Source organism: Bos javanicus, chromosome 18 (assembly GCF_032452875.1).
Source record: "Bos javanicus breed banteng chromosome 18, ARS-OSU_banteng_1.0, whole genome shotgun sequence".
Taxonomy (NCBI): domain Eukaryota; kingdom Metazoa; phylum Chordata; class Mammalia; order Artiodactyla; family Bovidae; genus Bos; species Bos javanicus.
Window position 1 is genome coordinate 7,956,293 of NC_083885.1, and position 20,715 is coordinate 7,977,007.

General features: G+C 43.1%; 1 protein-coding gene, 1 long non-coding RNA gene and 2 other non-coding genes across 9 annotated transcripts in view; 3 read left to right on the plus strand and 1 right to left on the minus strand.

Annotated features, from left to right (window-relative positions):
• Positions 1 to 1,083: 1,083 nt before the first annotated feature.
• On the minus strand, positions 1,084 to 17,257 carry C18H16orf46 (chromosome 18 C16orf46 homolog). Of its 4 annotated transcripts, none has more exons than XM_061386831.1 (4): positions 17,057 to 17,257; positions 10,315 to 10,562; positions 8,186 to 9,145; positions 1,084 to 1,482 (listed from the first exon to the last, which is right to left on the minus strand). In XM_061386831.1, the coding sequence occupies exons 2-4, from the start codon at positions 10,522 to 10,524 to the stop codon at positions 1,459 to 1,461; spliced, it is 1,194 nt and encodes a 397-aa protein (XP_061242815.1). In that variant the 5' UTR covers positions 10,525 to 10,562; positions 17,057 to 17,257; the 3' UTR covers positions 1,084 to 1,458. The 4 variants fall into 4 exon arrangements, with proteins under 4 accessions (XP_061242815.1, XP_061242817.1, XP_061242813.1 ...); XM_061386833.1 differs by having other exon boundaries at positions 1,084 to 1,526; XM_061386829.1 differs by lacking the exon at positions 1,084 to 1,482 and having other exon boundaries at positions 2,063 to 9,145; positions 17,057 to 17,256.
• TRNAG-CCC (transfer RNA glycine (anticodon CCC)) lies at positions 11,677 to 11,749 on the plus strand. The gene has a single exon. It is a non-coding gene; the product is annotated as a tRNA-Gly (tRNA).
• A 68-nt stretch (positions 17,258 to 17,325) lies between the features above and the next one.
• The window catches only part of LOC133230003 (uncharacterized), a 41,096-nt gene continuing 37,706 nt past the window's right edge, over positions 17,326 to 20,715 (plus strand). For 2 of the 3 annotated variants that reach the window (XR_009730700.1, XR_009730702.1), the window contains exon 1: positions 17,327 to 17,479. This is a non-coding gene — a long non-coding RNA (uncharacterized LOC133230003). Of the gene's footprint in view, positions 17,480 to 20,715 lie in introns of all 3 variants that reach the window. The other variant, XR_009730701.1, reaches the window with a different exon arrangement.
• LOC133231238 (U6 spliceosomal RNA) lies at positions 18,737 to 18,841 on the plus strand. Its single transcript, XR_009731110.1, has one exon. It is a non-coding gene; the product is annotated as a U6 spliceosomal RNA (small nuclear RNA).

The following is a 20,715-nucleotide window of genomic DNA, read 5'->3' on the forward strand; positions in this document are numbered from 1 at the left end:
ATGTGTAACTTAGAAGCATTTAGGAATGATTCCTTTGGTTCAGTTCAGTTCAGTCGTGTCCGACTCTTTGTGACCCCATGAAACGCAGCATGCCAGGCCTCCCTGTCCATCACCATCTCCCAGAGTCCACCCAAACCCATGTCCATTGAGTCGGTGATGCCTTTGGAGTCTCAAATATTGTTTTATATCTCATATATGTGTGTGTGCTTATCTTACATACATTAAAGTGTCACTGATTAGATCTGACACTAGGAAAGGACACAGTCTTTTGACTTACTGGTTACTCCCAACACCTAAAAGCCTTAAAACACATGAATGTTAGTTAGTTTTTTCAGCAAGATGTAGGCTAATCTAATGTTCTTGATAGTCAAGAAGATAGTCCTTTAAATACCACTGTTTTGCAGTGCCTAAATCCAAAGTTTCTCACAGTTGTGTGAACTGTATTTACTAGACTACATATCCATCAACAGAGGCAGACTAAAGAGCAAATGGAAAGGACTCAGGTTGTTGGTGTCCTCAAATTAACACATTTGGGCTCTTTATTTTAAAACATGCATGTGTGGGGACTTGCCTGGTGATCCAGTGGTTAAGAATCCCCCTGACAGTGCCATGGACACAGGTTTGATCCCTGGTCCAGGAAGATCACACATGCTGCACGGCTAAGCCCATGTGCCACAACTACTGAGCCTGTGCTCCACAGTAAGAGAAGCCACTGCAGTGAGAAGCCCACATGCGGTAAAGGAGACCCAGTGCTGCCAAAAAGAATAAGTAAGTAAATAATACATTTTTAAAAATAGGATAAAATATGCATGTTTGAAAGGAGCAAATGAGGGAATAAGAGTATTGTCTATAATACACGGGAAGAGTGCCGGTATTCATTCAGTTCCTTCAACTTGAGGGGGAAACATGTAAATCTATATATTGCCTTACTAATTAATAAACACATTTGTAACTTTGTTCTAAATCCACAAAATCAGAAATAGCAAAGATTGTCACATGAGAAACTCATTATCAAGGCCCTTCCATTAACTTGGTTCCTTCACCATCTAGCAAGTTAATATTACAGGACATAAAGACTACAAAGAAGAAACAACAGAATTTATAACTTTTAGTTTATCATTGAAACAGTCAAATATTTCAGAAAATAAAAAAATATTTTTTAAAAAATTTATCTCCATAAATTCTGAAAGATGTATATATTACCTATGTGAACAAAGACTTTTTTTTTTTTTTTAGCCTAAAGAAGTGAGATTAGCATAGTATGTGTCAATAAGACCTTGTTCCAAGCTTGGCATCTTCTCACTGCTTTTCTTTTTTTTTTTCACATCTTCTTGCAGCTTTTTACTCTGTTTTCTGATGATCCACTGCTTTTTCCTTGTCCCGGGTGAAATATTTGGTTTTATGATTGCATCTCAAAAATGTTGCTGCTTAGGGCTGAATTTGAAACTGATACTTCTCCTACTTTATCTTCTTTTTCCTGTGCTGTAATGAGAAATTTAGTGACTTCAGAAAATGTAGAGCTTGTGCTGCAATAAAAATTTGGCAGAAGTCAGTGCATCTGAGTTAACTTACCACAAAAGGATATCTAACCTTAAAATGCTCCTTAAAGACTTCCCTATTTAAAAAGTGAGCTCTCAAAACTTAAGATTTTATAGTTTGCTTTTTGAGAAGCCATCCAAACTTTGGCAAATGATATTTTAGGAACTGTTTATATTGTCTTAGTTCAGTTTGTGGTAATAGTTTTTGTTTAGCTATATTTGAGAGTCTAGTACTTATTAATGAGTTGTAGGCTGGTATCTTTTTTTTTTTTCACCTTTTCTTTTGGTAAGATATGGTATATTTTAGAACCGTTTAAATCCCGTTTCTCTGATGACATATGTGTCTAAGGAGTAAGTTTTCAGATTTCAAGTTCTGCCATTAGCTACTATAATGGTATCTCCCTAACATTCCATTTTCCTGGGATTACATTAGAAAAGTCCATCATGAGGATTTGGTGAATGGCCACAAAACAGCCCGAGCAGAGTCATGAACAATATCGGGACCAGTGGTTTTTATCTTGTTAGTTAGATTTCTACTTCTCTTCAGAGCACATGCAGATGTTAAATGAAATTGCTAACAGTTCTTTCACATTTTACAGTAAATAGTCCTAACCCTCCTGTGTTGCTGGAAATAAGGCTACTTTATGTTATATCTTCAAGTTAGCACTCCTCAAGTTTAAGTAAGTGAGAAATTGTTTCATTTTAAGATACATAGGGAAGCAAGGCTTGTAGTTTGAGCCAAATGGGAGGAAAAAAGCCATTTTCACATATATAAAGTATCAATTTTCCAGTGGCTATTAAGGAGGGTCATACATACTGGGCTGCCTCTCAGTATTCACACTGATTTAGTGCAGTGAATGTGAGGAGAGTACTGGTTGAAAAGTAGAGAATTCTGAATTATGCCATTAAATGTAAACACATCAATTTAGCATCTTAGAATTTTCTTGAAAACCTTGCCAAAATAATGCACATTCTCCTAAAGAGAATCAGATTATGCCTACAGCTGTCCCTGGCTCTGACTAAATGAGCCCTACTATTAACTCTGAGAGAAATGGTCCCAGAGAAAAGCAGGCCTGGAGGGAAATGGAGCAGGTGCCCCCAGGAGGCCCTGAGGGACCAGGTCAAAGCCAAGAGCACTCGTGCTGCCCAGGATGAGGCAGGCGGAACTAATCCCACATGCCCTTTGCCTCTGTGCCAAGGCTTCTGCTCACTCTGGAGCAGAAAGCAGAGCTGTCAGAGAAGCTGCAAACAGGTATTGGATTCTAGATGATTAATTCCCTAAAGCACCTATTCTCACCTAGGCCCTTGTGGCACTTGGCAATGTCTAAAGACATTCTTGATTGTCACAACTGTGAGGGGACCATTGGCATCTAGTGCATAGAGGCCAGAAATGCTGCTGTTTCCCTTTATGCACAAAACAACCCCACACAAAGAACTACCCATCCCTAATGCCAGTAGTGCCAAGGTTGAAAAGTCCTGCCCAAGGGATAGGGCCGGTTGGTGAGGTGGAACTTTAAGCATTGCTGTGGATGCAATGCTTATTTCCAAAGATGCTCGGCCACTGAAATCTAAGAAGTGTGTATATTGCAGTGTGATCCCTGGCCTAGGAAGATCCCAGATGCCTCGGGGCAACTAAGCCCATGCGCCACAACTACTGAGCCCGTGTGCAGCAACTACTGAAGCACACCCACCCTAGAGCCCGTGCTCTTCAACAAAAGAAGCCACAGCAATGAGAAGCCCCTACTTGCCGCAACTAGAGAAAGGCCGCACCCAGCAACGAAGACCCAGCATGGTCTAAAATAAAATAAAGCGTGTATGCTGTTTAGAAAGGATGTATTAGAAAAGTTGAGTTCTGGTGGGTGCTTAGTTATATCTCTTTGCAACCCCACGGACTGTAGGCTCTTCTGTCCATGGGATTTCCCAGGCAAGAACACTGGAGTGGGTTGCCATTTCCTCCTCCAGGGGATCTACCCAGGGAGCGAGCCCACATCTCTTGCATCTCCTGCATTAAGGAGGGTTCTTTACCACTGAGCCACCTGGGTCTTACGTTAAAAAAAAAAAAAAAGTCTCTTTTAGGACTTCTACTGTAAGCAACTTTTGAAATGTAGAAATTGAAATTCACTTAGATTTTACACTACAAGAGCCAGCATCCAGAGTCAATCTGATCACAAATCTGACAGAAAGAACTGTTCACATTTTGAGTGTCTAGTAATGTTTACTCGGAGAAGGCAATGGCACCTGACTCCAGTACTCTTGCCTGGAAAACCCATGGATGGAGGAGCCTGGTAGGCTGCAGTCCATGAGGTCGCTAAGAGTCGGACACAACTGAGTGACTTCACTTTGACTTTTCACTTTCATGCATTGGAGAAGGAAATGGCAACCCACTCCAGTGTTCTTGCCTGGAGAATCCCAGGGACGGGGGAGCCTGGTGGGCTGTCGTCTCTGGGGTCGCACAGAGTCGGAGATGACTGAAGCAACTTAGCAGTAGCAGCAGTGATGTTTACAGGCAAGTTAACTTCACTAAAATGACAGAATCAGGAAGTACCTTAGGTATTAATTCCCTCAATTTTTCCCCCTGACCAGGAATCGAACCTGAATCCCCTGCACTGGAAGCACAGGGTCTTAACCACTGGAACATCAGGGAAGTCCCTAACCCCTCATTTTATAGGACAGAGTCAATTTAAAAATGTCTAGTTTTCAGCTCCTAGGGAAAAAAAAGATGATGGTGCTAGTTTTAGTTATTGAGTTACTTTAGACTGTGTTCAGGAAGATATACAATAGCTTTGATCTGCTAGATTAAACTTGAGAAGTAAATTTTTTGCTGTAACACCTCAGGATGACACCACACCAGTCTGAGAGACATGGCATAAGTCTGGAGAGCAATCATGTTTAGACTGCTGCGGTGGAAATTCAGGCAAAACAGAATGAGAAGAAGGGCCAGGCAATGAAGATGGCCCATGAACTGATGGACAGGCATCCCAACCAAGGACCCCCAAGTTGACAAGTTAGGGAGGTGAGCTTTTTAAAGAGTCCACGTGACAACTGGCCATGCCCACAGGATTTCTAAATGATTCTGAACAGCCAGGCATTCATTAAAGGGAAATGATCCAGCTATCTGTATTTGATCCAATCACGACATTCTGGAAAACCACAAATCTCTGTGAGCGTTTTACATACATTACCTCCTCGTCTTCACCACATCCTGTGTCTGAAATTATTCCCATCTAACAGGAAGGAAAGACATTCCGAAGTCCTCCTTCCTTGCCCTACATGATTCTTTCCACCCAGCACTCCAGCTGTTTCTTCACCTTGGAGATAAGTTGGCACCTTCAGATGCCCAAGCTGCACACCTGAACCCAAACTCTGTTGATGAGTTTCTTCTTGGGTCACAGGAGAAAATGAGCCCTGAGCCTCATGAATTTGCTCAGGATAAAAGGAGGCAATACCCAGAAGAAGCTCTCAACACTTAGAATAGTGCCTTGCCAATTCAAGTGGAATTATTGTGTCACGTGATGGGTTAGTGGTACTCGGGTCAGAGTTTAGCCTGGGCCTCAAGGGCATGGCACAGAACCTCTCCTGGCTCCAGGGCCGCAGTTAGCCTGGCAGACAGTGGGTGAGTGTTGCCTGTGGTACCAGCAAACTCTCTTGTCTGCCCACAGCTACGGGAGCCCCTGTTTCTTCCTCATCTGGCTTCTCAGGAGCCCCTAAACCGCAGCACCAAGGCTGCACTTGAACCCAAGCCCAGACACCCCAAAAAGTCCCAGGTGTGAGGACTCCAATTGTGCAGCTCAGCCTGCTTGGCCAGCCGGGGGAGCCTGCATAGAGATGGGCTGGGGCTCCAGCACTTAGGAGAGGGAGAGATTGAAAGCAAAGTAGATCTAGTCCAGACTAAAAAGAACAAAGCTAAAAATGAGAGGAAGTCTCCTCGAGTAGCCAAAGCTCGCCATACTTGTCCAAACATTGCCGGGTCTTATTCTGACTTAATCTTCCCCTCGCCCTTGTCCCCCCATCACTGTCAGATCTACACTCTCCCAGGTGTCCAGTCCCTCCGGCCCGGCACTTGCTCAGCAGCACTCCCAGAACTCAGTGTGGCCTCCCCTAGGAGGTGAGGCTCTGCAGAGGAGCCCTGTGTTGGGAGCAGCCACACTTCCACTCGGTGATTTTTTAAATTTCCAGAAAAATAGGAGTTTGGAAAGTTTTACTAATGATACAAATTAACAGAATAAAAGATGAAACACAGAGCCCTCCATGTTTGGCTTGAGAATCAATCCCTGGGTCTGGAAGATCCCCTGGAGCAGGGAATGGCAACCCACTCTAGTATTCTCGCTGGAGAATTCCACGGACAGAAGAGCCTGGCAGGCTACAGTTCAGGGGGTGGCAAAGAGTTGGACACAACTGAGCGACTAACAACAACACATAAGAACCAAAACTTAATTTGAGGTCATCACCTGGAGGTAGGAAGAGGGTGACTGGGACTGAATTATAACATGTTGACTCCTTAAAATGGAAGAATTTTTGTTACTGGCCTAGATTTTTGTTACTGCATTCTAGTAAACATTTAGCATTTATCTAGATAGACTAGGATATCAAAGACCAGTTTGAACGTCCTGATTTAATCTGACTAAAAACTGGGACAAGGCCTAAAGTGACTTTGTCCAGAGAAGCAAGCCAAACTTCCTCGGCCAACACAAATAAGATACTAGAGGGACTTTATCAGGTATTTGAATAATTACCTAAAGAAATAGACACTTTCATAATTTAAAAAAAAACTAGTTGATTAAAAAAAAAATTTTAAGATACTAAAACCAACACGGGGTGGCAAAGAGTCGAACATGACTGAACAACAACAAACCTTTAACTAAATCTCAATTCTAAATTATTATATGTTTATCCCCAAAGGTATAGAATATATAACCCTTATCTCAAGAAGTGAGTTTTTCTTAAGAAAAAAAAAAAATTCTTTCTGTTGTCACTTGTATCAGTTCAAACTGTGGCAAGATCTCAACTGGTAAGTAGCCCTGGGCTGAGCAAGTGCGCTCTGTCCCTCGTTCATACTGGTAGATACTTTTCCCTCCCAAGCAAACACTTTGACAGGTGTATACACAGTGAGCTTATTCATTATTCTGCAGCCTACAAAGAAGGACTTGGAAAAAACCACTGACTCAGGTAGGCAGGTTGCCAGAGCTGGACAGTGCTCAAGCAGCACTGGGTCCGACACCCCCAGTGTGCAGACACGGGGGGAAATCGGGACCTCTTCTTGGACGTGAATTCAGATGGTTTCTTCATTCAGACGAGAAAGGGTGAGTAGAACCTGAAAAGTGCTTCTAGTCTGTAAAGTGTCCAACCTCAAAAGGCAAAATACACCTTTAAATGACTATTGTACTGTAATCATTCCTGCATTTCTGGTGTTTTGTAAAGACAAACCAACAAAACTAAACTTAAACAGACAAGACATTACAAAGACCAGTTATGGAAAGCAGATGTTTACAAATAGCCATATATTCTGTCTGCCCATCACTTAGGAAATGGAAAGCCTACAGTTCAAGTATAATATACTTTAAGCAAATGCAAACTATATAATTACAGAGCAGCTAAATGGCTTTTCACATTACAAAATTGTTCTTCACAGCATCTCTCTGCATAGCATTGTCACTTCACATTTAAAATATAACTTATTTACAAACGTTTAATTTATACACAACTTCAGGAAATGTGCACTGGAGTAAAATGAGGGGGTAGGAAAGATGGAAGAAGGAAGAAAGTCACACCTCCATCCCATAACTCTGTCTGGGGATGTCAAGTTCCCAAATAGTAGATGTAAGACTTGAAGAAGCATGTGTGCTAACAATAATCACAGTGACATTTAAAAAATAATAATTATTCTCAACCTGCCTCTCACGATGAATTTTGTAGAAAGGTAGCCAAAACCTCCCAGACACAGACTAACATGAGGCTCTAAGTATATGAAATCTGGGACACATAAGATACAATGGATATGGCACATCCATCCATCCAATATCAATATAAGGATATGCCACCCTGGACACAGGAAATTCATCTGGACACAGGCTGGAATTTTATCTTACAACACTGTTTCAATTAAAGCAGATCTCTGTTGCAAGAGAAAATGTGGTAACTGATAGACCATCTGCCAGGTTCAAAAGATCAGGAAACGATTTGGTCTCAATAAGCCCAGGACGCCTGGCTTGAAGCACTGGGGTTCAGGGGCTGACCTGGGGGCCACCCCAGAGGGAGGCCCTCCAGCTTCCCCACCATCCGCTTGTCTTCCAGGGCACAGATAAGCCAGGCTGAGGCTGAGACTGGCACAACCAGTGTGCGTTTTGTAAATGGCTAAGCAACAGAAGCAGGTAACACCAAAATGTGGAGGTTTTGAGAGTACATCAAAATCCGTACTATGAGGTTCAGCTGTCCCTGATCTACCACCAAAAAAGGACCGGGGGAGAGAGGGAGAGAAGAGTGTGCGAGATGAAGAGGAGAAGGAGAAAGAGAAAGAGACTGGGGTGGGGCAGGAGGGAGACAGGGGAGAGAAGATGAACCATGTTCAGACGCTGCTTGTTCCCAGGGAATTATATTGTAGCAGCTCAAAGGAGTCTGTGAGTGGAAATGGGAATAACAACTCTGCTCACTGTGAGGGACGGCAAGAGAGGTCTTGAGAACACTTTGGTCTCCAACATTTGGGGCCTGTTTTCCTGCTTGGCCTCTGTGAGGACGCGCTTTGGGGTTTTCATGGGAGGTCTGGGCTCCCTGGCTTTGAGTCTGGCTTTGTAGTTCCTCGCTCCTTGTTTCTGCAAAAGCTGGAAGGTGGCAAGATAGCAGGGAGGGCACAGCAGGTTTTTCTCAGGCAGGCGGGACCAGTGCAGGCAGCAGGGCTCAGGCTCGGGCAGCAGGGGCGTCCGGGCCACCGGGGTGAGGAAAGGCTGCATGTCCTTGACTCTGTGGTGCCTGGCCAGCTCAGTGGGCTGCTTTTCGCCTGCCCCGTCAACCGCTTTCACTCCATAGGCATAAGCCACACACTCATCCTTTTCCACACTCAGCCCCTTCTCTTCTGGCCGCAAGAAAAAGTTCTTAGTCTTCTTACCCAGAACATCCAAGCCATCTGGGGGCGAAGACTTCAAGGGAGGGAGGACTAAAAGGGCTTTGGAAGTCAGGGAGTCTGAGGCGGGGAGAATTCTGTCGGTGCCTCTCCAGGGCCTTCTGGGGTCCTTGCCCCTAACGGTCTCCGGGGTGGCCCAGTCTTCCAGGCACCAAATGAACTCCTTTATTTGCAGACTTTTCTTCTCTCCCTGACTGTAGGTGGGAAAGCAGATTTTGTTAACTTCCCTGGAGGTCGTAGTGGAGCCTGGGGGGATGCCTGGGGTCTGGGAGAGGCTGCCTCCATCCTTCTCTGGGCCTGCCTCGGCTGGAGCTGGAGCTGAAGCCCCAGACTCCAACTTCCCGCCCTCTGACTGAGGCCTGGCCTCCAGGCTCCCATGGGAGAGATTGACACAGAGTAAGCAGCTGCTGGCACTTTCTCCCACCCTCGCCTTCTTAAGCTTCTTCCTGGGCCAGATGCAGGCAGTTGGAGAAATCTGTCCCCAGCCTCGGACCTGCAGATAAAGCAGTGTGTTACTCTCAGCCTAGCTGCCCCCACTGTGGACACATCCCCATTTTGACTCTCCTATTTGAATCAATATTTTTCTTCGGATTGACTTAATTTAACTTTTCATGCTTAGTTTAGCCTCCTACTACGCCATAGTATTTGTAATAGTATTTGTAAAGACTAAAATACTAAGCGATAGTATCTATCAGCACACTGATGTGCTGACTATATATATTTTTAGATGTGTATTAAAATAAATTCAGAACTATTAAAATAAAATCAAAACCATACTTGTCCCGCCTGCCAGGCTTTCTTGTACTGCAGGCTCTCTGCGCTTGCCTGCACCAAAGAAGGCTGTGTGAGGATATAACCAAGAATACGGTTCCCACCAAGAAACCGACCATGTTGGCACCCAGATCTCGAACATTCCTCCCAAACTGTAAGAAATAAATGTCTGCTGCTTAAGCTGCCCAGCCTACAGTATTCTCTTCTAGCAGCCCGAACTGAGACAGGGCTGGAGCATCTCCTGTGGTGGGAGCCACCCCGAGCATTCTACAATGTGGAGCAGCACCCCAGCCTCAACCCCAGTACATCCAGAGACACCCCTCTCCCCTCCCAGCCCTAGCTGTGACATTGCCAAGCAATCAGACCAATTCCCTTATATTTCATTATTGATTCTAAGAATAGTTTAAGAATAAACCACAGGATTCTGCATAGAAGCACCAGGATAGAAATCTCTGGTCTCCTGGGGAGTTAAGTAGCAGGAGTTAAGTTAAGTAGCTTGAGTTAAGGGAATTGTGTTCTGGAGTCCAGAAAAGCTCAGTTCAAGCTCCTGCCTTGACCACCGCCTGGGAGATTTTGACACATTTCATTTTTGGTGCTTTGGTTTCCTTTTCCAAAAAGTGAGGCTATTCATAACACCTGAGAGGGTGAATGAATTGATGTATGTGAAGCATTTAGTACTGTGTATTTAGTATTTATGACCATACAGAATGGTCATAAATACTCAATAAAAGGTACTGCTATTATCATCATTAATATTCTACCTCTGTTTCAGAGGTTTCTGTTCCTTGCTTACACATTTTTTTTTTGGCAACAGTAACTATTTATGAAAATAGTAAAAGGCTTGTATCAAAACCCTAACATGCACAAGACCTAACTCAAGAAAATACTCACTGCTTCTTCCCATCCAGTTCCAATGACAAACTCTTTGGCTTTTTTATCTTGTTCAAGTGTAATGTCACTGATATTGAGAAGACAACAAACATGATTCTTTTCACTTCTTTCATCTGGACAAGTATAGATTAATTCAGTTTCTTCTGTGCTTTCAATTTCATAATTTTCACTATTTTCTAATTCAGTCTCATTTTTGTGACCGAAATCCATTACTGTGATGGTTGCTTAAAGTCTTTAACATCTTCTTCCTGTGGTTTAAAATGCAAATGGAACTTAGCTTTTAATACTGCTTTGTTTCTTTTAAAAAACCAATTCAATAACTCAGGTGAAACATCGTCAAGACATGTTCAGGAATAGACAGAAGAAATATTATGAAACCATCCATTGCCAACTATTGACATTATAAAATATAAAATATAAGGCTAATTTCAAAGACTTATGGATTTAGGACTTCCCTGGTGCTTCCACTGCAGGGAGTATGGGTTCTATCCCTGATCAGGGAACTAAGATCCCGAATGCAGAATAGTGTGGCAAAAAACAAATAAAACACCTGGATTTATTTAAAAGAAAAAATATTAATTGTCCATTCTTATCTTCCAAACTCATGTAAGAGATGACAAATAGAAATGTGCAAAAAGCAATCAAAGGTCAACTAAAAGGGTGGCTATGTGATTTCTTACCAATTACATGCAGTTTTCCTTCTATTTGGAATGCAAAAATCTGCAGTGGTGTAATACTGATTTTCTGATGGTAAAATTATGCCTTGTTTATAGATTTAAAGTAAATCAGAGCTCGTGTTCTTCCACTTCTTGACTTCCACAGAGCTTTACAATCTGATTTGGTTTAAGAATCACTGGTATAAAACATACATTAAAATCCATATGTTTCTTAGAAAATCACATCAAGGAAACACAAGGATCACAGTGAAAATGCTCCCATGGGAAAATGCATTTGCAGATGCAACTAGAAAATTGGATTTGGAGTACAAAGCAGGAAGGCACACACATGTATGCCAGAAGATATTAAATTATATGACATACACTATTGAAGTGGCTAGAACCAAAAAATGTACAAAGAAAAAAATGTTGACTGAGGTCCAAGCAAGCCCCGAAAGTACATGTCTGGATAAACAAGAATAAACCCAAAGAAAAGCTGATCCTTTTCAAGATGAAAAGGCCAAAGGAACTTAAGATATTTAGAAATGAAATAAAGAAGATGAATGAAAATTAAAAAAAGATGAGTGAGACTCTAAGAAACAGAGCCTATGGGAAATTCAGTGTGATACAGAAAATATCTTTTCTAGTAGCATTTAAACAGCAATGGAAGAAAATGATCAGCAAAAAACCCTGTAAATAGGGGCCTTCCCTGGTGGTCCAGTGGCTAAGACTCTGTACTCCCAATGCAGGGAGCCTGGGTTCAATCCCTGGTCAGGGAGTTGGATCCCACATGTTGTAACTAAGACCTGGCACAGCCAAATAAATAGATAAATAATTTTTTTCAAAAGCCTGTAAAATAGCTTATTATTTTACCAATTGAACATAAGTCATCATGATTTGCTTCAAAATAATCCTGCAAGGGGGTGGGGGTGGTTGGTTGTGGTTAGAGAACAAGGAAATAAAAAAAGCCACAAATTCTGTTTGTTGTAGAAGAGTATGAGGACATTGAGGTTAACTGCACTATTCACTGTACTTTTGGGTCACTGTGAAATTTTCCATAATAAAATGTGTTTTTTTTTTCAAGCCATCATGTTAACAGAATGGTTCAAGAAATAAAACAGGATAACAGTGGAGGTGAGCAAAGCATGAATTTTGATCTTAAGCAAACTGAATAAATGTATCAAAGAACAGATTTCATGGTTTGGATAATTTAATTGGGGTAAAGACCTTGAACAGGGACTTATTTAAAGAGATGTACCAAAAGGTGGGGAAAAAACTCAGAAAAAAATTGGAGAATATAGTTAATGAAGATGATTTGGAAAAGTGAAAGTTCCTCAGTTGTGTCTGACTCTTTGTGACCCCATGGGCTATACAGTCCATGGAATTCTCTAGGCCAGAATACTGGAGTGGGTAGCCTTTCCCTTCTCCAAGGAATCTTCCCAACTCAGGGATTGAACCCAGGATTCACTCATTATAGGTGGAGTCTTTACCAGCTGAGCCACAGGGGAAGATTTGGAGACACTCCATAAATAACTGGCCAATTACTCTTTAAGTCAAAGGACTCAAGGCCTTCTCATTGAATTTACTGAATACAAAAGAAGGCATTGGAAATGCAGGAGGAAAAGAAAAAACACAGACATTACCTTTAGGATCTCCAACCCCACGTTGTGATGATGTCATTTGTTAATGAACTGAGAAGTACAGAGACTACCAAATGCCTCTTTGTTAGACATCTGGCAAACTCAATGGAGCTTTGACACCCTAACCAATCTGTAACTTAGAATACGAACTGCCCTGCTCCTGAAAGGAACAAAGACTTCATTACCACTGCTGCTGCTGCTGCTAAGTCGCTTCAGTCGTGTCCAACTCTGTGCAACCCTATAGATGGCAGCCCACCAGGCCCGTTGTCCCTGGGATTCTCCAGGCAAGAATACTGGAGTGGGTTGCCATTTCCTTCTCCAATGCATGAAAGTGAAAAGTCAAAGTGAAGTCGCTCAGTCGTGTCCGACTCTTAGCGACCCACGGACTGCAGCCTACCAGGATCCTCCGTCCATGGGATTTTCCAGGCAAGAGTACTGGAGTGGGGTGCCATTGCCTTCTCCACTGGTCAGTGGCAAAGACACACCAATATTACAGCAGAGGCCAGAGAAAGGACATTATCTTCTGTTGCTACTCTTACAGATATGTTGTATAAAAGTTAAAATGAGGACCAGTTTTATCATATGTGGGTTTGGTTTTGTTTTTAATGGATTATGTTTTTGGTGTCATGTCTAATAACACTCTGCCTAACCACAGGTCATAAAGATTTTCTGTATTTAATTTTCAAAGTTATATAGTTTTATGGTTTATATTTAGGTCTATGATCCATTTTGAATTAAGTTTTTGAATATAAACAGCCAGTGGTGGCAACATTCTTGTTCAAAGATTATTCTTCCTGCATTTAATTTTTTTTTTTTTTTGGTCAAAAATCAATTGGCTATGTTTATTTGGCAAGAGAAATATCAATAACCTCAGACATGCAGATGACACCACCCTTATGGCAGAAAGTGAAGAAGAACTAAAGAGCCTCTTGATGCAAGTGAAAGAGGAGAGTGAAAAAGTAGGCTTAAAGCTCAACATTCAGAAAACGAAGATCATGGCATCCGGTCCCATTACTTCATGGGAAATAGATGGGGAAACAGTGGAAACAGTGTCAGACTTTATTTTTCTGGGCTCCAAAATCACTGCAGATGGTGATTGCAGCCATGAAATTAAGACGCTTACTCCTTGGAAGAAAAGTTATGACCAACCTAGACAGCATATTCAAAAACAAAGACATTACTTTGCCAACAAAGGTCTGTCTAGTCAAGGCAATGGTTTCTCCAGTAGTCACGTATGGCTGTGAGAGCTGGACTATAAAGAAAGCTGATTGCCAAAGAATTGATGCTTTTGAACTGTGGTGTTGGAGAAGACTCTTGAGAGTCCCTTGGACTGCAAGGAGATCCAACCAGTCCATCTTAAAGGAGATCAGTCCTGAGTGTTCATTGGAAGGACTGATATTGAAGCTGAAACTCCAATACTTTGGCCACCTGATGTGAAGAGCTGACTCATTTGAAAAGACTCTGATCCTGGGAAAGATTGAAGGCAGGAGAAGAAGGGGACGACAGAGGATGAGATGGTTGGATGGCATCATCGACTCAATGGATATGAGTCTGGGTAAACTCCGGGGGTTGGTGATGGACAGGGAAAGCCTGGCATGCTGCAATTCATGGGGTTGCAAAGACTCGGACACAACTGAGCAACTGAACTGATATTTATTTGGGTATATTTTAGAACACCCTATTCTGGCCCATTGACCTGTGTCTCTCCATTCACCAATATCATATTGATTCCTATCAGAGATCAGATCAGATCAGTCACTCAGTCATGTCTGACTCTTTGTGACCCCATGAATCGCAGCACACCAGGCCTCCCTGTCCATCACCAACTCCTGGAGTTCACTGAGACTCACATCCATCGAGTCAGTGATACCATCCAGCCATCTCATCCTCTGTCGTCCCCTTCTCCTCCTGCCCCCAATCCCTCAATTATCCTGCTCCAGATTCATATCTTGATATTCAACAGTTACTCCTCCAACTTCTTTGAGATTGTCTATCTATTCTTGGACCTTGTATTTTGTATTTTCATAAATGTTTCTGAATCTAGAAAACTGAAAACAGTTTTAAGAAAATAATTATAATGTTTTAGTTTTATCTTCAGTTGCTAAGTCGTGTCTGACTCTTTGCGACCCCATGGACTGCAGCACGCCAGGCTTCTCCATCCTCCACTATCTCCTGGAGTTTGCTCAAACCCATGTCCATTGAGTCAGTGATGCCATCTAACCATCTCATCCTCTGTCCCCAAATCTAGGACTTTTCCATTCCCATAGCCCCTGGACTCTATTTTTAAAGACCACAAATGTTCTTATTTTAGGTAGTGACATTTATAATATATGTAAAGGTCATTTGCTTCGTACATCACCTCTGATGATACCAGACCAGTGTGGTACCAAGATGCTACTATTGGTCCCCCAAATCTTTCTTCCTTTTCCTTTTGGAGATAGAGAAGCATTATCTACATTTCTCCTTGAAGTTAAGCAGTGCCTTGTGACTTATTTCGGCTAATAACAGGACTGAAATCATGAGTCACTTCTAGGCAGAAGTACCTAAAAGCCAGTGATTCCCCACATCTGCCATCATATTTTGCCATCACAGTTGGCAAAAGAGTTGGACACGACTTTGCACCTCAACAACAACAACAGTAATACACACATTTGGGCACATGCACTTCAGAAACTGCAGCACAAGGGCTCAGTAGTTGTGGTTTACCGGCTTTAGAGCTCAGGCTCAGTAATTGTGGTTCATGGGCTTAGTTGCTCTGTGGCTTGTGGGATCTCCCTGGACCAGAGATCAAACCCCTGTCTCTTGTATTAGCAGGCAGATTCTTATTCACTGTACCACCAGGTAAGTCCCAAGGACCATTCTTCAAAAGACTATGTAATTATGGGTACCAATTGGTTGACCCGATGACAGGGAAACAATCTTGGTTTACTGGGATGGGCCTAATCTAAATGATGTGCTGTACTTAGTCACTCAGTCGTGTCTGACTCTGTGACTCCATGGACTGTAGCCCACCAGGCTCTTCTGTCCATGGGGATTCCCCAGGCAAGGATACTGGAGTGGGTTGCCATGCCCTTCTTCAGGAAATCTAATGATATGTGTCCCTTAAAAGCAGAGAGTTTTCTTTGGCTAGCAGCAGGAGCAGCAGCAGCAGAAGTCAGAGAGCTAAAGCATGAGAGAGGAATTTGAGACATCTTACTGACTGAAGAAGGCGGGCACTCTTTCTTTTTGCCATTATCTTTGCCACATTTCTGCTATCACTCATCCTTATAATCAGACTACAAATGGCTATCCTCAATTCCTATACCTCATAGCTCAGTCGGTAAAGAATTTGCCTGCAATGCAGGAGACCTGGGTTGGATTCCAGGGTCAGGAAGATCCCCTGGAGAAGGAAATGGCAACCCACTCCAGTATTCTCACCTGGAGAATCCCTTGGACAGAGGAGCCTGGCAGGCTACAGTCCATGGGGTCACAAGAGTCCGACACAACTTAGTGACTAAACCACCATGTTAATTATCTGTGCTTTATTCTTCTTACATGCCCACAGAGCACAGCAGCTTTGATTATTCATAGAATGATTCCTAGAAGCACAGTTTCTACAACCATCCCTCCCTATCAGAACATTTCACTCCAATCCCAGTCTCCAACTCTTCTGCTTTTTCCAGTCACATTCATTACTCATTAAGTGTTCATTAGCACTGGTGGTGGTTGTTCAGTTGCTAAGTCCTGTCGACTCTTTGTGACCCCTCCATAGACTGCAGCATGCCAGGCTCCTCCGCGCTCCACTATCTCCCAGTTCAGTTCAGTTGCTCAGTCGTGTCTGACTCTTTGCGACCCCATGGACTGCAGTATTCCGGGCCTCCCTGTCCATCACCAACTCCCGTGGTTTACTCAAACTCATGTCCAACCATCTCATCCTCTGTCTCCCCTTCCCCTGCCTTCGATCTTTCCCAGCATCAGAGGTCTTTTCATGTCCATGGAGTAGTCGTTGCTATTTGACCATCCCATCCTCTGCCACCCGCTTCTCCTTCTGCCTAGCAAGGGTAGTAAAATGGTAAAGCAACCCCAGTCTTCCCAGCTCTCACACAGCATACAATGTACAGGAAAATTCAAGTCTTCAAACACGCAACTCTTGCCACCTGTTTCCAAAAGCCCAGGCACTTGACAGCGTGGCTCCCTACCCTTCTTCCAAGACCTTTCTTTCTTCCTCCTCTCGGCCCTTCCCTTCCTCCAGCATCCTACCTGGCCACAAAAGATGCCTCCCCTTCTTTCAATAGCTATGCCCTCCAGCGAGGCGCCCCCACCAACCCTACCCCTTCCTCCAAGGGCCGCTCTCTCATAGGGCTCCGCCCTTTCAGCGGCTCCTCCCACTGCCCCACCCACTCCGCACCCCTCCCCCCCAGGCCCTGCCCACTCCTCTTCAGGCCCAGCTTCTCCTCTTCCTTTTACCTCCCCGCCTCAGAAGGCAGCTCCCTTCCCAACTGGGCAAGGCGTCTCGCTCTGCCGCCGGTGGAGCAGTCTGGGGCCTCGACCCGGAGGCGGGGAAGCGGCCCGGCCGCTCACACCCTCCTGAGGGGCCAGCGGGGTGGAAGGACCCGGGCAGGTTAGTCCCCGCCGGCGGGCTACAGGGGCGGTTGCCCTGCGTTACAGACGCGCTGGGGGCGGGGCGATGGGCGGTCCCTGGAGGGGGAGGGAGGGGATTCGCGGCGGAAGTGACGTATTTTCGCCCCGCGCAACAAAGCTCAGCGCGGGAAGCGGCTCTGACTGACCGCGGTTGGCGCGTGCTCCCGACAGCCTGTGCGCGCCCGCCAACCTTCCACCGGCGCGTGAGGCGCTCACAACGCGTGAGCGCGCGGGAGGTCACATGGCGAGGTACTGTGTCCCCTTAGGCGCCCGTCAGGCCTTGGAGTTAGAAAACGAGGACTCAGCTTCCCCTCAGAGAGCCAGGGTCTCGCCCTCAGCACCGTTGCTCGTGGCGCGGTTGGTTCTGTGATGACGGGTGGATAGTAGCATCCCTGGCCTCTACCCACGAGGTACTAGATGAACGAAATTGTCCCCAGATTTTGCCAACTGTCCCCAAATTGCCTTTCCCCACATAAGGACTGTGCCGGGGCGGTACAGGCCAGAAACTTAACAGTCGGCGTTTAAGCCGCTTACTTGACTGGGCGGGACTAGTTTGAACCCAAGTCTTGTAGTAGTGCAACCTGTGAAGTGGGCGTTGGCATATTTTCTACAGATGTCAAAAATAGCCCCACGTCGTTAAATCAGCTGAGGAACTCAGTGGAAGGTCCCCTTCTACTCCCCTCCCACTTTTGGTGCTAGTACTTTCGAGCATCCCAAGGTGCAGCCAGGAATGGGAAACTGCCCCAAATCAGGCATTCATGGTGGTTCAGTTCTGGTTCCAAAGCCTTTCTGCTTTTAAAAGTGTAACTGTTACTGCTTGAGAAATATCAGCCTTTTATACCACTGTGATTAAAAGCTGTTTGGGCTACCCTGATGACTAAGATGGTAAAGAGTCTGTCTGCAGTGCAGGAGACCCTGTTCGATCCCTGGGTTTGGAAAGAGCCCCTTGAGAAGGAAATGGCAACCCACTCCAGTATTCTTGCCTAGTAAAATTCCATGGACAGAGGAGCTTGGCAGGCTACAGCCCATGGGGTCTCAAAAGAGTCCAAGGTGATTGACATACACTATATTAATTACAAAGCCTATCAATTGTATGGAAAGACCATTTTTATGATATAAATACGACATTCTAAGACCTTAGAACAACATACTTTTCTAGACTATGATTACTTATTAAGGTATTCTTTAACTAAAAATATACTTTTGGATCTTTTGTATTTTATAACCTGTAATGAATAGTATCTCTGCATACTTCTAAGAACTATGCAAAACTGCATGCCTCATTCCACATTTTTTGTGTTAAAACATAAAGTTTTCAATTATATTTTCTTTTTTACGTGACTGACCCACATGGAATATCACTTCTTTAAACCAGGGATTGAACCTGGGCCCCTGCAGTGAAAGCCCAGAATCATAACCACTGGGACATCAGGAAGTTCCCAATCATAAATGTTAAAGGATGTAACATCCAGATGATCAAAATACATGAAAAAAATGGATAATTTTGTTCTCACTTTGGCAGCACATATGCTAAAATTGGAATAATAAGAGATATTAGTGTGGTCACTGCGCAAGGATGACATGCAAGTTTGTGAAGCATTCTATATATACTTTTTTAATTGTAAAGGAAAAAACTATATAAAGTGAAAGAAAAAAATGCAAATTTTTCTTTTGATTTTTCCCCTTAAATTCATAACTGTATTTTTATTTTATCCACATAATTTCATCCTAACATAACACAAAAATATAATTTGAAAATGAAATTTAAAAAATTTTCCTAAGACTGTAAAGCTAAAACAACTAAATTTGTTTTCAGATACGTAATCACCTTTATTTCTACTCAGCAAATAATAGGAGTGTATTCCTTGTGTTTACAAATAGTAAACAAAAGATGTTACTGACAGTGTACAAAATACGGGGCTGTTCTCTCATCAATTCATGTATCTATAGGAAAATATTACATATTACCAGAATGAGAGATTCAGTCTCAATTTTATTCATTTTTTTTCATAGATGTAAGCTGAGTGAAATAACTTGTTCATAGGAAGACACACATGAAAGGGATTTTGTCATTGCCGTATCTCTTAACTTCAGCAGACAGTTTGGTTAGGAAGGACCTCGAGTTCTGTTGAAAATGGAAAATTTGAAACCACCTGACTAGCAGGATTTGTTACCCCACTCATTAAAACTATATTCTCAGTTTCTGGGAAGTATACCAAAAGTCTTTTAACTAAGATTTATTAAATGACTGTTAATTAAACATGTTGACTGAAAGCACCTTGCCCTAAGTACATGTGGAAGTTGGAAGATGTGGCAACTGATGAGCTTCACACTAATTATGCCTGCATACCCCTTTTAAAGGCTTGTAATCACCACTGAGGCCTAGCAAGTAGAAGTTTGATAGCATGACTGAGCAGAAACAAATGTGCGTTTAGCTAGTCATGTTTATAAAATGCCGAAGTAGAGATGGAATCAAGATACAAAAGTTCTTGTAGAATAAGATCTCAGAGTTGGCAAAGGGGTGTTTTAAAAACACCAAAATGGTGGCAGGAGGTATACAGAAGCTTTCCATTCAGTTTTGAACCTATATCTAACCCTAAAAAAAAAAAAAGTCCACTTAAAACGGGTGGAGGAAGTAGTCAATAGTAAAACCATGTTGCTGGTAAGAAAAAAGTTCATCACAAATATAGATGTATGATTAGGTCTGAAATAATACAGTGATTGTTGAGTAATAAGTTATATACTTAGCATATTTTTAAAAACCGAAAGTGGGTGGTACCCTGACATGTTAGCAGCCCAAAACTGCAGAAATTCAGAAAAATTCTGAAGTTGATTATGCTGAGGTGATCTGAAGTACCAGCCTCATTTTCATACTAGCACGCCTATAGCGAGCCCTCTAGTGGTTTCTTTATTAAAACTTAAGGCTGTCAACTTCGGGGAAATGAAAAAAAAAAAGAAATTTAACCTTCAGGGTTATCGGTTTCATTTCTTGAGTTTTAATTAGAGAGCATTATTCAAAACATAGGTTAAGCTTCTCTATTAAGACCAAAATGATTCAAAGGAATGAGGTCTGAGAAACTGAATTCTTTGTTGATTTAGTCCATTTGAAGGGCCATTCAACACCTATTATTTTCAGCAGCACTATAACAGAATTGAATTGGCTCTATATTCTGAACTGTGAAAGACCAAGTTGTAATAGCTGTTCTTTGATCCCATCCCCTTCTCCCATCAGACTCCCAGTTCAGTTCAGTCATTCAGCTGTATCCAACTCTTTTGACCCCATGCATTGCAGCACGCCAGGCTTCCCTGTCCATCACCAACTCTTGGAGCTTGCTCAAACTCATGTCCTTCGAGTCAGTGATGCCATCCAACCATCTCATCCTCTGTCGCCCCCTTCTCCTCCTGCCTTCAATCTTTCCCAGCATCAGGGTCTTTTCCAATGAGTCAGTTCTTCACATCATGTGGCCAAAGTATTGGAGCTTCTC

Excerpts from the sequence above, each read along its gene's own strand:
- C18H16orf46 (XM_061386829.1), bottom strand. The coding sequence starts at position 10,524 with ATGGATTTCGGTCACAAAAATGAGACTGAATTAGAAAATAGTGAAAAT. Across the intron at positions 9,146-10,314 it reads GAACTGGATGGGAAGAAGCA|GTCCGAGGCTGGGGACAGAT; the intron begins GTGAGTATTTTC and ends CTTTATCTGCAG.